General features: G+C 36.5%; 1 protein-coding gene across 2 annotated transcripts in view; it reads left to right on the top strand.

Moving 5' to 3' along the window:
* Positions 1 to 17981, top strand: part of LARGE1 (LARGE xylosyl- and glucuronyltransferase 1) — a 355590-nt gene that overhangs the window by 196348 nt on the left and 141261 nt on the right. For both annotated transcript variants that reach the window (XM_032221402.1, XM_032221401.1), the window contains one exon: positions 6055 to 6226. In XM_032221402.1, coding sequence (XP_032077293.1) covers positions 6055 to 6226 — 172 coding nt within the window. The remainder of the gene's footprint in view (positions 1 to 6054; positions 6227 to 17981) is intronic.

Genomic DNA, 17981 nt, shown 5'->3' with positions numbered 1-17981 from the left:
TTTATTTAACACTGGGGTGACAATGAAGCAGAGATTTAAAACTTTCTTCCATCCACTTCTCCATCTGGCTCTTTCCCTAGATTTAATTATTTATTTAAATCATGCACATGCATACATCACATAGGCTAGTAAACACACAAGCCGAGTTACACAAAGACACTTTTAATTTTGCAAGTCTTGTTGTAATATGAGCACGATGAAATTATGTTACATGGAAAAAATCTAAGGTGACCAATTTGCTGCAGCTTTTATTTTTAAAAAAATCTTTTTGTTTCCATATAAAATGTTAAATGAACCAGACTCACTTTCTTAGTCAAATAGCAAAAGCATTTAGGTTTATAGACTGCCATATAGTGCTTCAGAGCGCTATCTAGGTGACTTATAGTGTAGAGCAGGGGTGTCAAACTGGTGGCATCACGGCGGCATCACATGACATATCACGACTTTTTCCCCCTTCGCTAAACCGGGCATGAGTATGGCCAGTGCATGATGCATCTGGGCTGCGGGCTGCAAGTTTGACAGCCCTGGTGTATAGCATTATTTGCATATAGCCCCTAACAATCTGTTTCCTCATTTTACCATTCTCAGGGGATGGAAGGATGAGTCAACCTTGAGCCCTAATAGGATTGAACTCCCAGAGTTTTGCCTGTAATACTTCACTTCAATCAGTGCGCCACCAGGACTGTTCTTCAAATGCAGAAGGGAGTCTTGTTAAGACTATGTAGCACTTCCTTTTAATATATTTAATTCAAAGCAGTAGTCAACTGAATAAAAAGCATTTTTTAAAACTGAAAAATAAAGTTATGCATTTGCATATTAAATGAATGCTTGTGCACTTACTCTAAAGAAACTGACTTTAAACTGATAGGTCCTATATGATCATAGAATGTCAGTGCTCTGTTGTCTAAAGCCAAGATAATTTGTCTTTTGATATTTTGAATTTACCTTTAATTTGAAATTACTCTTAATCCAACTTAATAATGCAAGTTGGATAGAGTAGTGGTCCCCAACCTTTCCAGCTTGGTGGATCAGAGGAAGCAGTGGCGGAAGGGTGAAGTAGGGAGAGGGAAGGGTTTTGCACATGTGTGCACCACTTTCACAAATGCCACTTTGTATATACATGAATGCATGCTTACCCACCACTTCCTTGACCTGGTCCCGAATGGACTGCAGCATGGACAGTTGGGACCCCTGGGATAAAGCCAGGGAGTAAATGAAATTGATTTTCAACTGCTGAGATCTTCTTTTACCATAATTACACATAGTCCTCAAGATACAATATAATTGAGCCCAAAATTTATGTTGCTAAGTGAGAAACTTGTTCAGTGAGTTTTGCCCCATTTTGCGACTTTTCTCACCACAGTTGTTGAGTGAATTCTTAAAGTAATAACAGGATTGTTAAGTAAACCTGGCTTCCCCAATGACTTTGCTCATCAGAAGTTTGCAAAAGGAGATCAAATGACTCAATGACACTGCAACCATACTAAATGTGAGTCAGTTGTCAAACATCCAAATGTAAATCGCATAATTGTAGGGATGCTAAAATGGTCATAATGTAAAAAAAAATGGTTATGTCATTGTAACTTCAAACAGTCACTAAATGAACTGTTGTAAGCCAAGGACTACCTGTATTTGCCATTAAAATATATGTCATAGTGCTAGTAATCATTTTGCTCTATGCAATATAGAAGCATCTTTTCCAAAATAGACCATTATCATGTTTTAACATGTGAATGAATGCAATAGCCAACTTTCCCATTGAAATTCAGTTCTACACTCAGCTCTGTACTAATTCCACAAACACTTAATAAAACCATGTTTCAACTGGTTCCTCCTTGGGGATAAGAAAGACTAAGTAACTGTGGTATAATTGATGTCTAAAGCCTTCCTTTTTCATTATGTTCTTCTAGATTGGTTGTGTTCCAATCTAGAATTCTAAACTAATAAAACCAATAGCTGTTTGAAAAATCTGAGTTGCATTTCCAAAGCAACTGAAGGATGCCCAATATCAAATTTCAAAATGCTAATGCTTGTTCCTATTGGTCAGTTTCTTAAAAGACATAGACCATATTGTATATGTAGCCATCGACTTATAACCACAATTGGGGCCAGAATTTCTACTGCTAAAACAAGGCAGCTGTTAAGGAGTGCCTGATCTTATCCTTTTTCCACAGATACTGAGTGAATCATTGCAATTGTTGAATGAATCCATTTTCCCCATTAACTTTGTGGTCAGAAGCCAGGTGTGAAGGTTACAAATAACAATCACAAAACCCTATGACACGGGAATCATTGTAAATGCATGCCAATTGCCAAGTATCCAAATTTTGATCACAAGACGTTGGGGGTGCTCAACAATTATAAGTACCAATAAAGGAGAATATTTATAGTTCAGAGTTGGAATGAGGGGTCCTTGGAGCTGATTGAGCTTCCTTGTTTACTTGCAGATGTTTCATTACCCGAGTAGGTAACATCATTAATGTTAGTCATAAATGCAGGGATTGGTTACTTTTTCAAGTCTGTTGTAAGTTTACATGGTTGGTAAAACAAAGTGTTGTGAGTCGACAATTATTAGTTAACTACATATGATTTAGTTGATAGTACATCAAAATTGCCACCCCACAAGAGGGTTGCAATTTCTTCCAGAATGTGGATGGAATCTATTTTCCACTCCGATGTAAACATTTTTCTTTTATTTAAAAAAAACACTCTATTTTCCATAATGCTGCAAGAAAGGCCTATATCTGTATCCTTGAAAGGCATCATATTCATGGTTCAGTGAAGTATCCTTGAAACTAAAATACCATCCCAATGTAAAGTAGATGTTGCTAAGGATATAAAATGCTTACACTTATTGCAATTTCAGGTTTTTTTCTAATTCATTTCCCTAAATAAATACAATGACAACTTTTAATGAAAGGGATCAAGGAAATTGAGAAAAACTGAATCATCCATGAACAAGTGTTCTGCCTACATTCACCCCTACCTATATAAATACATTAACTTGGCAAATACTATGATTTAGAAAGATTTATTTCTTTGTTCTTGACCTTAGCAATATCGTTCAAAATAGGATTCACAGGGATTGCCTCTCAAGATAAATGCATCAGTATTTGCCAGTGAAATACTTTGTAAGAAAATGTAAAGGCAATGAAGACGTTTGTTTTTGTGCCTTCACATCAGTTTGCCTATGACAGTGATGGCAAACCTTTTCAGCACCTAGTGCCCAAACCAAAGATCCGTGCATGCACCACAGTGCTGAAAACCCAAAGGTCAACTGGCTGATGTGCATGTTCATGCCAGCCAGCTGTTTTTGGCCTGGAAAACGCCCTAAAAATGCCCTGAAAACCACTCCAAAACAGCCTGAAAATGGCCCAAGAAATGGCCTGGGTTTTGGGCATTTTCAAGTCATTTTCTGGTGCTCCAGCAACCACGAAGACCAGCTGGCCGGTATGCATGTGCACGCCAAAAACCAGAAGAGCAGCTAGTGATAGCGTGTATCCCCACAGAGAAAACTCTGCGTGCCATCTCTGGCACGCGTGCCATAGGTTTGCCATCCCAGACCTATGATGACCATGTGGAGACATTCCTAAAGGGTTTTTTTTGGGGGGGGAGGGGGCAACTTTGTTTTTTTTCATATTTTTAACCACCTCTCTCTCTCTCTCTCTCTCTCTCTCTCTCTCTCCCTCCCTCCCTCCCTCCCTCCCTCTCTCTCTCTCTCTCTCTCTCTCCCCCCCCCACTGTTTGGGAGGGGTTTGCCTTTGCCTTCTTCCTAAGACTCAGAGAGAGAGAGAGAGAGAGAGAGAGAGAGAGAGAGAGAGAGAGAGAGAGAGAGAGAGAGACTTGTCTAAAGGCAGCCAACAGGATTCGTGCCTGAGGCAGAACTAGAACTTACGGCCTCCCAGCTCATTTAACCACTTCTTCAAACGAGCCCTTTTTATAAGTTGCAAGCACCACAATGTATAATCTACTTCTGAGTAAGGGGTGTGGTGACTAAAACACTTACAATAAAATTGGATTCAGAATTCCCATTGCCAAGGAATGTGGTTGTAAAGCACTGCCACATTGCTTAGCAGTCACAATCCTTGCAGTCCCGACTTTCCTCATTAACTGAATCCCACGGTTGTTAGACGAGGCAACTTCCTGCCAATTTCTCTCAACCAAACTGAGTAAGGAAGCTGGCAGGAGCTTGCAACTCTCAGGTAGGAAAGTGACTGCTGCTGGGTGAGGAAAGAAAGATGTGGGGGACAGTTGGGGAAGATGCACAAGAGGCATGGCAAGGCTCAGGGGGGCTGCATGATGGTGTGAGGGTATGTGAGAGGTGCAGTGCAGGTTAAGGGGGTGCACAAAAGTGCAAGGGATTGCATGAGAGGTGTGCCACAGGCTGTGGAGGGCATGCAAACATGCAAGGGAGGGTCTGGCATGAGTCATGGAGAGCATGTCAGGTGCACACATGTGCAAAAGGATACATGAGTGTGCAGGGAAGTCACAGTGAGAGTCAGGTAGGTGCCTGAGGTGGAGAAGCCTTACCCCAACAACTTAGGAACTTTCCTGCCTACTTCCCCATTAACTTTCTAGAGAAGGTGGCAGAGAAGGCTGAAAATGGTGATTACAGTATGTGATCGTGGGCTGCTGGAATAAGTTGCCAAATGCCCAGATTGTGTGAACCAGTTGCCAAATGCCCAGAATGTGATCATGTGGCCATAGGAATGCTGGGATGGCCAAAACTCTAAGGACCATTCATAACCACAGCACCATTGTAACTTTGGACAGTCACTGAACAATTGGTCATAGGTTGAGGACTTCTAATATCTTTTACCTTTGAGAGATAAGATGCTAATATTGTAGTCCTGTACTTGTTACTAGAGCAAGCAGAAATATTTTCTACCTAGTGAACACTTATTTGCCTCTCCTACACATTTTTATTTTCTCTTTTTTAAGTCATGGCTTAGCAGTGCTGTGACAAACCCAGAACACTCAAATTATAGTTTTTAATCTCCAGGTTGAGATTTTAGAGCACAAAATACAAAAAAAGTAAATTAATGCAATTTGGTGACATACAATTTTGGCCTACAGTTATTATGCCATCCTAAAATATTGTTGAATATTGTTGCTGCTTTTAAGTCTCAGGTATTCTTGGACTCTACATTCTACAATTACCCAACTCTGTGAAGGAGATGATTATAATGTTAATACCTGCTAACTTTGTTGGAACAATCCTGGAGATAAAAAATAAAGTCTCATTTTACCCAAAAAAAAAAAAAAATTGTTGCCCGTTTCATCTGCAATTTCCATCATTTCTCATTCAGCATTTCACAAATCAACCATTTAAAAAAAAAAAAATATATATGCTTTGGTTTGACTCATGTTTTATTTTAACATTTTATGCCATCTTTCAGGATAGGAAAGCAATTCAAGGGGATAAAGTAAAATTTAAAAATATGAAGTTTACATTTACATATTAATACTATTACTGCAGCATAAAATGATTCCAACTCAAAACTAAATCACAATTTGTAGCACATAATATCAGATAATAAAAGATAGCAGTTTAAAAATCCAGCTAAAAATCAGATAGAACAAAAAAAAAAGATCAAGAAGCAGCCAAACATGTGTATCTGGAAAAGAAAAAGTGGGCTGCTATTAAAAAGTCTTCTCCATTGTGATGGAGCTTTAAGTGGCATCTTTTTTGGCCCTTTTTGAAAACTAAAATAAATGCCATGAGTAGCAGATTTTGAACAGAGGTTTAATGGTCCAAACACATTTGTAGGATGATAAGATGAGAGATTTTCATGAGTTAAAATCACAAATATATGTCCTTGTTCCCACTAAAGTTTTGCTGATGCTGAGATGTCACTCTGGATATTTCAGAAGCTTTTTTGTTGGTGGAATAAAATTAACTTTGGAGTAAAACGTTGTATCTCAGTTCTCCTGCAGTGATCAAGAATATGTTCAGCGTTCTGCAAAGTGCTATTTTGTCATTTCAAAAACCAGCTTGTCTGAAAGTATTTTGCCTTCCTCTTTTCTCTCTTCCTTGTCCTTTCTGGCTATTAGTCTGAAGTGTCCTGGATACCCAACAAACACTATTCTGGCATCTATGGACTGATGAAGCTGGTTCTCACAAAGACACTTCCCGCCAATCTTGAACGAGTCATTGTCCTTGATACTGACATTACCTTTGCTACAGACATTGCTGAGCTTTGGGCTGTCTTTCACAAGTTCAGAGGTACTGTAATGCCTTTATTTCTTATTATTTGTGCTAATATTCAGAGTTTGTAAAGTTCTTTGCTGTTTGAGGAGTCTGTGCCCTTGCCTGCTGTTATTTACTACTTCTAGACTGTTACCTATAAATTTACATTACCACAGTTAATTAGAAAACCTCTGGGAGTGTATTTATACATGAGGTGTCTCCAGTGAGGAGCAGCATAAATAGTAAGGTGCGACTATTTACAATTGCATGTACTGTTGTTAGCCACTATTGCATCTAAGATTGCAGTGATTATTATAATGGCAAAACTGATGACTGAAGGAGGAGGATCAATTCAAAACTGGTTGTAAGGACAGGAAAACGCAATTACAGAATCAGAATGACAAAATGAAGTCAAATTACTGAATACCATTCCTGCATTGTCTTGCATAGCAAGTAAAAAGTAGACCTTTAAGTGTAATGCAGTACCTTGCTGAAAACTCATGATAATCAAGTATTATTAGATTAAAATCTAAAAATGGAATAGAATTTTTTTTTCATCTCTTCACCCACTTCCCTATAAACCCATGAATATTTGGGGATGCTGGAAGGCTTTCTGGAACATATTTTTCAGGAGTAAATGGAAAATCCGCCTCGCACCCTTCTTTCCCCAAATCACCTTTTTCTTACATACACTCTCATAAAGTAGTAAACTGTTTTAGAGAGAATGAACAAGGGTGTTTGTTGGAATTGTTATCAATTATTAATTTTGTTGGTGGTAAAAATATCCACAAAACTGTTCCAGCAAAGCTATCCAACTATACACATTCTGACCAAAGAAATGTTTTTATTCACAAGCCAACATCCTCTCTTCTGCCTTCTTTAAAAAAAATAAAGTTCTATAACTAAAAAGACAAGTGGAACTCTTCTAGATGCTCAGTTAAAGAATAACTGAGCATCTAGAAGAGTATAAAAGCAAAAGAATAAGGTTGCATGCATTGAAGCCTGTTACTAAAAACAGCTAGCACAAGAATTAATAAATGCCAATACTATAATAACAAATATAAAGAGAAGGGGGGGGGGACCCAAAGTGCATCACTAAAATCAGGTTGGAAAATAATATCAGCATGCTAAGATCAGGTACAAGAAAACTAGAACAGATGAAAAAAAAAGAAGCTGACGAACAAGAAGACTAAATAAAATCTGATTAATAAGTATTTGCTAATGATAATGAATATCACAGATGCACTAGGAATAATGCAGCAATAAATAACAATCATAGCCAAGAAAATCAGCAGATTTAAAGCTCTAATTGCACACAATGTAAGGAAGAGTCTTCAATTTCAATTCACTCAAAAACATTTCTACCAATGCATTTATGGAACACTGCAATGAACCAGTCAACATCTGACAAAGATGAAACAGTACAATTCAAATTAAATTAGGAGTTCTGAATACGAAGATCAGAAAAATTGTGACAGAGACATGCCCATTTCCAGGCAGAGATGTTAAAAGACCCTATTTATCAAAGGAAACAGATGGATGTGGAATGTTACAAGTACACCAGACAGAAGAAGAAAGAGGAGAAGGAGGAGGAGGTGATGGAGGTATTGGAACAATATGTGAAGGACAGTGAAGAAGATCTGCTGAAGTTAGTATACCAGGAAGGTTTACTGAATACTGAAGAGACCAGTCTGATCCATAAGAAAAACCAAATGAATATTGGTTAAAAAAAACTTAGCAGGCAAACCAGATAACAACAAGACTTGGCAATGACTAAGTGCAGGAAAGTTGAAAAGAGAGACACAGGGGCTAATTCTGGATGCGTAAGATCAAGCCTTAAAAACCAGTGCATACAAAGCCAGAATTGAGAAGACAGCAACAGACGGCAAATGCCACCTTTGCAAAGAAGCTGAATAAACAGTGGACCACTTTATTAGCTGCTGCAAAAAGATCACACAGACTGACTACAAATAATGGCATAACAAAGTAGCAACAATGGGGCATTAGAATATCAGCAAGAAATGCCATTTGCCCCATCCAGAAGACCAGAAAATACACAAAGTAATAAAAAATGTAGAAGTTATCTGGGATTTTAGAATTCAACCAGATTAGCATCGCACAACACTCCAGACTTAAAAACTGTTAATAAGTTTTTAATAATCTGGATAATGAGCATTGCATTACCTAAAGACAGCATAAGAGAAGAGAAAAACTGGCAAAACCCACAAAATACAAAGACCCACAAATAGAAGTAGAATGACAGTTGCAAAAGAAAACAAAGATAGTAACAGACACTTTGTACGCAATCCCCAAACACCATTTGAACACCAGCATTGACAAAATTACTTGCAAAAGGCAGTTTACATCCTATGATATTACCATTAATATTAAACCACATAATCTGCCTATCCTAAATCCTTGGGAAAGACTCAATAAGTGGACACAATGCCACATCCAGTCGAAACATCTAGCTAGGTGTGTGACCAACCATAATTTATTACTAAATTTATGTACCACACAACTCCCAGCAACCCCAGGCAGTTCACAATTGTCAAAACATTTAAAAAACAAAGAACAATACAGAAACATAAAAACAAAACAAGTTGAAGGGGAAAGAATGGCAGGGAAGAACAGAAAGGAAAAAGGGGGCATCAATCATTCTCTCTATAGGTCTGGATGAAGAACCAGATCTTGAAGGCATTTTAAATCCCAGTAAAGTTTGAGCTATTCAAATGTTTTGGGGAGGGGGGGAACCTGAATATTTCTACATTGCTTTTAGAACATCAGTTCTATTTCTGGATTTTGATCAAAACATCTTATGGCAGTTTTGAAAGATTGTCAACTTAACACACAAGGATGGTAATACTGTCATTAAAGATAGTTCCTTCTCTGCAGGAACCTGACTTTCTAATGCTTTCATTACTGAGGGCTATTCTATATCACTGATTTTCTTATGGAGAGCTATTCTATATCACTGACTTTCAGTCAGTCAGTCACCCAGATGTTGGCAATAATTGTCTAGTTCAAACCTTTTCCAATTTGATATTGCTTGAATTGTGAGAAGGATTTTCACAGCAGGTGATGCAGGGAGAAGTAGAACTGTCTACCTAGAAGATGCAATCCGCTTGTCCTGGTTGCCCCATACCTTAGGAATTCTTGTAAAATATTTTAAAATAAATTTAACTGATTTCTATTTGAACCTAGATTTATGAATGTTTTACTCAAGAATCTTGTTTAGGGAACTAAAATTAGCCACCAGCTGCTACCCTCTATCTGACTGCAGTGGAGATGTTTGAAAAATTAATTTAGAATATCAATTACTTATGATATAACAACACCAATGTTTTCCTAAAGTATATTTCAGTTATAAAACAATATAGTTTTAATTTCTGTGATGCTTACCCGGAAACAGAAGCTAAAATAAATGTTCCATGTTTTATTTCAAGATGTGATTTTGATGAATGGCTGTTACTTTTGAAGTATAAGTGTTCTTTTCTTCAGGAAAAAAATGTTATGTATTGTCTCTGGGAAGGTCATTGCACAGTAGGATCCAACATGTGCTTTAGATAAGCAATAAACAAGGATGAATTCCTTCAGCAGATATGGGAACCCACACAATTACCATGTCAGAGGCATTTCTTTATGCTGGACTGATTTACACGGCCCATCCATATTTCTGATCCTCTGAGCCATTGTACAAAATGCTATTATGAGTTCTCTAATGGCAACCGATGTATAGAATCCTTGCTTCAGTTTGCCACTTGACAGGAACTTTTATGTTACAGTAGCATCCTAGAAACATATGAGAGAAAGAGACTATTGTAGAGGTCAAAGGCAGAAGAAGGAGCTTCAATTCTTGTTCTACAGTTTTAAACATAGATGGGAGGAATATCACATACATTCCTACACAACAGACCTGCTGCCAAGGTGACTAATTTGATATATGTATATGAAATTTTAAAATTTTGGATCCCATTTTTTTAACTAAGTGACATTCAAAACAGTTTCCTACAGAGATGGGTCTTTTATACTGATAGGCATTAATTATTGTTTTAATTCCTTATTTAAGTCCTCATCCTATGTAATTTTTAAACAGTACTATTTTCCCTGTATATTGCTTAGAACTTCAGAATTATGCACAAGTTATTAAAACAAACCCTCTACTTTTTAAAAAACAAAAATAAAAACAATAGACCAAGAGCAGGTTAATGAGACATTACAAAGGCTATGCCGTGAGCACTAAATAATGATTCCATAGTTGTAGGTGCTTTAAAATTGTATCCTACATAATTTACACAGTAACATGCAGAACTAAAATGCAAGCTAGATTAGAAACCTGTCCCAGGTAATCTCCTTAAATTATATATTAACAGTTTTTTCCCCCAAAATCACTAAAAAACTACTGCAGGTGGTAAAGTCTTCCAAGTGCTTTCAAAAGATGCTCAGCACACTAATGGGTTTTCTTAAGGAGATATGTTGAAAATTAAAGTGACACATATATGTATGTTTTCTTTCATTAAATTCATTGAAAGATCTGTGCTTAAAACCTTTTATTTATAAGTGCACAAGAATACCTCTATTCAAATAGAGATTTTTTTATCCTCTATTCAAATAGAGATAGATATCTCCATCCCTATTGAAATATACTAGAAAATCAGGGTGGAAAACAGCACTATATATAACTCCAGATACATGCTAAAGTTCTTTCACATATAACATATCACCTTGTTCCCAAGGGATGGCCAAAGGAATGCAGGCCAACATGATTCCATCAAGTAATCTTGTACAATGTATTCTCAAGCAGTTGTACCATTCATATACTATATTACAAGTATCTGGTAAAAATATTGCAGGTGTATATATATATTTTGAAATTGATTGCTATTCAAAAGCCCACCTCCCTAAATCCATTTTAAGTGGTTTTAAAAACACCAACACAGCTAAGCAAAAGGTGAGTTTTGTTTTGCCTCTCCTGAATACACACAGGCTACTAAATCTGTTTGCCTTGCATCAACAGTTCAAACAGGATGAAAAATATGTTTTGACATCATAAATGCCAGAAAGGTTTAACAATGTTTTGGGTACAGTTTCATGTGTCCACAGCTAAAGATTGGCACATAATCAGTTTGGAACTTTAAATCCTTAGAACTGCAGCATGTAAGAACATAAGAATATTGCTCTTCTGAGAGTCCTAAGCAACATTAGGTAGTAGGTGCAGTTCTGAAGCCTATTGAAATGAGTCTGTGTGTCTGCACTTTTGAGTCATTGTTGACTCCTAGGAATTATCTAGGTCAGGGGTATCCAAACTTGGGAACTTTAAGACTTGTGGACTTCAACTCCCAGAATTCCCCAGCCAATGTTCTTGCTCAGGTTTTTGTAAGTGGTTGCTGGGACTGAGAGAGAGACTGATGGCCCAAGGTCATCTTGCCAGTTTCATACCCAAAGTGGTACCAGAACTCACAGTTTCCTGGTTTTTACCCTGATGCCTTAAACCATTACATTAAAGTGGCCTTATTGGAATGATTAAGATCATTAAAACAAGTCTTCATAGCACACTTGCTAATATTCTTCTAAGAAGCAATTCCTGAAGGAAGCCATCCTATGAAAAGCTGCCATGAAACAAACTTTTTGTCCTAAAAGTTATATTAATCTCTGCAAGGTCATAATCTTTCACAGGGAGTTTGATACCAATTCTGTTAATGGTCAAAATATAAAACAACTATTTCCACCTGGAGCAAAGTTATAATAAGCTTAGATCTATTAGAGTACAAGTGCTGGAATCAGAGTTTATGTAGATAGAAAGGAAAAAATTCAATAAGCCTGCTGAGTATTAGTACAAGTTCAAATCTTTAACTTGGAATTGAAGATGTATTTATTTATTTAACAAATATTTAGGGATTTACAGACTGCTGAACTCTAAAATGATGTAAGATGGCTTAAGGTCAAATAGAAACAAGGAGAACAACAAGAAACATCATGCATCCGGAGAAGCACACCCCTTCTAACAATAAAAACACACCATCTTCCCCAAAGGTAAAATAACTTTTTAAAGCCCCCTGGAAGAACATCAGAGTTGGGCCAACAAAGATTTCTAGGAGGATTTGATTGTAGAAGGCAGGCCCTATAAAAGAGAACTTTATATTAAATATAAAATTGAATTGTGGAACCATCAAATCCACAGAAATGGGGTCTGTACTTACATACTTCTGGAATTAGTAACTGGATATGAGCTGAACTGGACAGTTTGGACCAAAAAAATAAGACAACTGATCACTACATACAATGTACTACATCCCTGTAGGGATATTGATAGATTATACCTGCCCTGCAGAAATGGAGGCAGATGTTTACTTCAAACCAAATAAACTGTTAAAGAATAAATGCATGTATCATGATTATGATTATATAAAAAACAACCAAGAATAAACATTCATGTAAATTAAAAATTGGCACATATTAAATGTATTGGAAACAAGAAATCAATATTCAAATAATATAATAAAAACACAAACAGAACATTGGCAAGGAAAAAACATTGCATGGTCAATTTCTACAAAAGATTAAGGGCTTACAACTGGAAATGAAGGTTTCATTTTAGCTGTGCATGGACAAGTTATTCCAACTAGCCAGGACTGAAAAGTCATTGAAGTTCAGATTGTGCAAAAAAGCAGAAGAAACAGTAGATTATATACTGAGCCTCATGCAAGAAGATCACACCCAATTATAAATAAAAATATAACACAATTTCCATAACGATTCATTGAAACATCTTTAATAATTATCATACCAATAATAAATAATTAAGCATATTGTTTAGTGGAAGCATATTGTTGGATAAGTAGTTGAAAATGAGCAGGTTGAAATATAGTGGGATTTCCTAATACAGGCTGATAAAGGCTTGATTTATAACATCTAACATATCAACCACAGATTTAACTGTTGTTGAAAAGGAGAAAGTATAGATAATCAATGTTCTGGTATCAGAGCATTGGCGACTAGAAAATAAAGTATCAGAGAAGATCACAAAGTATCACCATCTGAAAACTGACATGAAAAAATTATGCATTAACCAGTGGTATCTACTCCCTAATTCTTGGCAAGGTCTTGATAGGTATGAATGCCAACACCATGTAAAGAACTAGCTGATATGATTTTATATTTTGGGGTATATATCGATCAATAATAATAGCGTAATATTCATGTAAGAGTCAGTTTGTTGTAATTCTTACAGCACCAGGGTAGAAACTGGAAGATTGTGAGTTTTAGTCCCACCTTAAGCATACAACCATCTGGGCAAACTTGGCCCTGTGCTTTTGTCTTAGCCTTAGGAAGGAGGCAATGCAAATTAGTTCTGAAGTCTTGCCAAGAAAACTCCAGGGACTTGTCCAAGCAGTCACCAGGAGTCAAAAACTGACTCAAAAGCACACAGGTATTCTGGTGTAAGCTTTTATGGCCACTATCTATTAGGCAGTGTTAAGCATCATGATTTAGTGACTGTGGTCTATGTAACAGATTTCCTGATGTTTCTCCACAGTTTCACCCATAGTTTCTGGTGAAATGTTAGGAAAATTGTTGTCTAAACCACAGTCACTAAATCCTGAAACACTGCCCAGTGTTTTGTATTTATTATTCTATACATTACATGCCTGTTTTTATTTATTCAGTAAATTCCTATACCTCCCATGCCACCTAAATGACTCTGGTCAGTTTACAACTATATAATAAAATGATTAGATAGATAGATAGATAGATAGATAGATAGATAGATAGATAGATAGATAGATAGATAGATAGATACATACATACATACATACATACATACATACATAGATAGATAGATAGATGATAGATAGATAGATAGATAGATAGATAGATAGATAGATAGATGATAGATAGATAGATAGATAGATAGATAGATAGATAGATAGATAGATAGATAGATAGATAGATGTAACCACAGTTAAAAACAGAATTAAGAACCTGGCAAATGCCATTTTTCTATTCCTCAGTAGCCACACAGAGGGGGGACGGAGAAGGAGGATGAAATACGATCCTAGACCAAACACATAACTTTCTCATGGGAACCAAGGTCACCTCTACAGGAGGTGGATAGAGACAGAGAGGAGTGCCTGGAGAGCCCGCCAATTAACCTAATTGGCCAACATGACCTGTGACTTGGGGAGGGAGTTATTTCCTATTTTAATTATACTGAAACCGTGGGAACTATTTAGAGTTGGTTTTCCATTTGATCTTGCTGATACGATGTATGCAATATAAAAGTTCTTAAGGAAGACCATAGCCTCAGAGTTCTCATTTGATTGGGTTTGTTAGTTGGGATCATGACATTAAGATTAAAATGTACAGGTAAATACGAAGATCAAAGTTAAAACATTCAAAAGACAATAAAAGTTTACAAAGTAGAAGGAATGCCTCAAGCTATCAGCCACCCTCAGGGTTTCATTGCACTGTTATTCCCTCATACTATTTGATAGAGCTAATCTTAACACGCTTCTGAAAAAAACCAATGAGTGGGGGCTTGCCTCACCTTTGAAGGTAAGATGTTCCAAAGGGTGAGGTAAGTGAGAAAAGGCCCTCCTCCTAGATCCCGCCAGTCAAAAATCTTTGACTGATAGACTCATAACATGCCCCCTCTGCTTGACCTTGTCAATGTAATTGGAACAAGTCAGGTGAATTCAGATGAATATTTAGGTGAACAACTTAAGTCATTTGATTATGCTATATTAGATACAGATACAGATTAACAGAGTTGGAAGGGACCTTATAGGAAGGGACCTTGGAGGTCATCTTGTCCAGCCTCCTGCCCAAGCAGGAGACCCTACACCACTTCTGACAAATGGCAGTCCAGTCTCTTCTTGAAAGCTTCCAGTGGTTCCCACAACTTATGATTAGAAATATTAGAAATATTTCAAAAAGAATTTTGGAAAAATGCATTTACAGCATATTTTAGAACCTTTTGAAAGATTATAAATTTATAATTTATAAATTTACACATAATAGTAGAGCAGAATTGGAATACTTTGTATCTTCAAAACCACTTTTAAATGCAATTATAATTCTAAATCGTTAGAAACAACCAAAACATTCATGGCATTTTAGAAGACAATAAAAAAGTGAAGCTTACAGATGATTTTTAAAATGTCAGTAGTCTTTGGGAAATTAAAAGATTTACAGCTCACTAAGATAAAAGGCTCCTAGAAAATAAGGCTGCCATAATTAGGGGGACATACAGTCCTAACCTGATTGCCTCATTCTAATTCAAATAAAATTTCCAGAGACTTGTAAAGACTCCCTATGTAGAATCCGTATAAGATTGTTAGAATGTGATTAGTTCCTTAAAAAAAGATTCTCATAATAGAACAGATTTTGGAAGGTGTCAGCATATTTTATTATTCAGAATTCTAAGTACCAACAGCTAGCCAAAACCAACTTTGGATAGCTTTCCCCACTTGTTAGTAACACATCATTCGTTATTTTTATGATCTACAAAGGTAACAACTTCTGTAAATCAGGTTAAACTGCTGACGTTTGCATAGGAGTATACAGGTAGCTTTCTTGTCAGTAATACAAAAGATCTTTGCCATTACTTATTCCGGCATTGTTAGTTTATTTATTTGTTTGTTTGTATATTTTACTGATTTAGTCTACATATGTGGGATTTCAGTCTTGACCTTGCTCTTTTCAAAGTTATTCAAAGTTGGTTAAATGCTACTAGTGGTAGAGACTGTAGGGCAGCGACCCCCAACTTTTTCGGCACCAGGGACTGGAGCGGGCATGGTGTCATTTGCTGCCTGCATTCCGCAGATATGGCTTTGTTTTTTGTGCCGCCTGATTTCTGGCATTCCACAGCCCTATGTTGGTCCATGGACCAGGAGTTGGGGACCCCTGCTGTAGGGAATCAAGAGGTTGACTCAATTCCCCAGACTTGCAGGAGGAAGTGGTGTTAGGGCAACTTAGGTATTTAAAATAATCTGTTCTCTTTGTATTTCAATTAGTTTTGATGCTTATATGTTTGATCTATGGCCTGATTTTGCATGATTAATCATACATTAATTTTTTTTCAGCAAGTTGTTATTCAGGTAAATAACTTGAAATTATTTTCCTTCTGAGTAATAGCAGCATATTTAGTATACTGTCTCAAACAAATAATCCTTAGAACAGCCTTTCTGTTTCTTCTATTCAAAGAAGTTATATCCTTTCTTTTCAAGGATCCTTAAAAATACCTGAACTAAAATTTAGTAATTTAATGTATAAATAGTTTGGAAGGAAAGCAATCCATTTGTGTGTTAGATTTCATTATTTCAAAAATATGTACAATGATATCATATTTGCTTTCCTATAACACAAAATCAGTCAGAAACAGGTTGTGTTTGATTGTAAATGATTCACTGCTCCTGTTTAAGTATTCTAACTTTCAGGGAGAAAGCAATCTTTTTGTAGGAAAATTGCTAAAAGACACAGATGGATACCATCAAAGATTTTTATTGGTTATTTAAATCACACTTAAAACCAGTGATTTGAATACAATTCACCTTAGATGTGATCATATAAAACTCATTTTCTTCCAGAAGCTGTACTAAGTACTTGCAGATGTTGGAAAATTGACTGCATTTCCACATGGGGCTTCCAAACCTGATTTAACTTTTGATTTTAAGAGGAATAAATAGGACAACATGCTGCTAGATTTTAAAGGCAGACTTTCACATTTACTGTAAAGAAACTTTCTGGATTTTGTGCATTTTACAAAGCTAATACCTTTCAGAAGAGAATATGACTTCTGTGTTAAGCATTGTGTCTTAACACTGGTTCTAAATGAACTACAGATAGTTCTGGTATGATTTAAATGTTAATGCCTTTTAAGAAATATATCATGTTGCTTTTCTTAGCATTTGTCTTGCATGACTACAATGTTCTCTTGTTTTTGTAGTTTTTCCCCTAGTTATTATAACAAAACTACTCAAAGATTTGGTTTAACAGTCAATTTGTCCCAGAAATTGAGGCTAATTTTGTCAGCATCAGACAGAGAGTGACCTTGGTGCTTCTGTGCCTGAAGGAATTAGAATGTGGATCTCCTCACTCCTAATACAACTTAACTACTACACCACATGTAAGGTAGTCCTCAGCCTATGGCCACAATTGGGCCCAGAATTCCTGTTGTAAAGCATTGTAGTGATAGGTTGTGTCAGACCTAATTTTATGATTATTTTTACAATATGAAACACTATGGTCATTAAGCAAACACTGTGATTGTAAGTGCAAACCTATTCACTGAGAACCAGAAATGAAGGTTGCCTATCATAAACACATGACCACTAGACACATCAACCAGTTATAAATACAAGCCTATTGCCAAGTACCTGGCAATATGATTATGGGAATGGTGTGACAGTCATTAGTGCGAGAATCAATTGTAACGGTGAGACCAGGTATTTTTACCACCACCATAACTTTGATATAAACATAAAGTTGCTAAATGAATAGTTGTGAATCAAGGACTGGTCTGACAATGAAAAATCCGACAAAAGACCCAGCACCAGGAAATGGGGAACTCCCTTCCTACTCAAGAGCAAAATAATGACAAATATGTGCCTAAAGCAGAACTTTCTTCATCACGTAAAAACTAGTGTAAAAATGAAAGTAAGGAAAAGAATCCCTTGAGTCAAGCTTGACTCCTAATAACTATATGGTCAGAGCCATGTAACTTTCTTCATAAAAATACAGAATTTTCAGATCCCTCCTTCCAGGTGTGTGCTACTTCCCAACACAACCTACA

This window comes from Thamnophis elegans, chromosome 7 (assembly GCF_009769535.1).
Source record: "Thamnophis elegans isolate rThaEle1 chromosome 7, rThaEle1.pri, whole genome shotgun sequence".
Lineage (NCBI taxonomy): Eukaryota > Metazoa > Chordata > Lepidosauria > Squamata > Colubridae > Thamnophis > Thamnophis elegans.
Note: the sequence above shows the minus strand (reverse complement) of the source record. Positions and strands in the feature narration are given on the sequence as shown.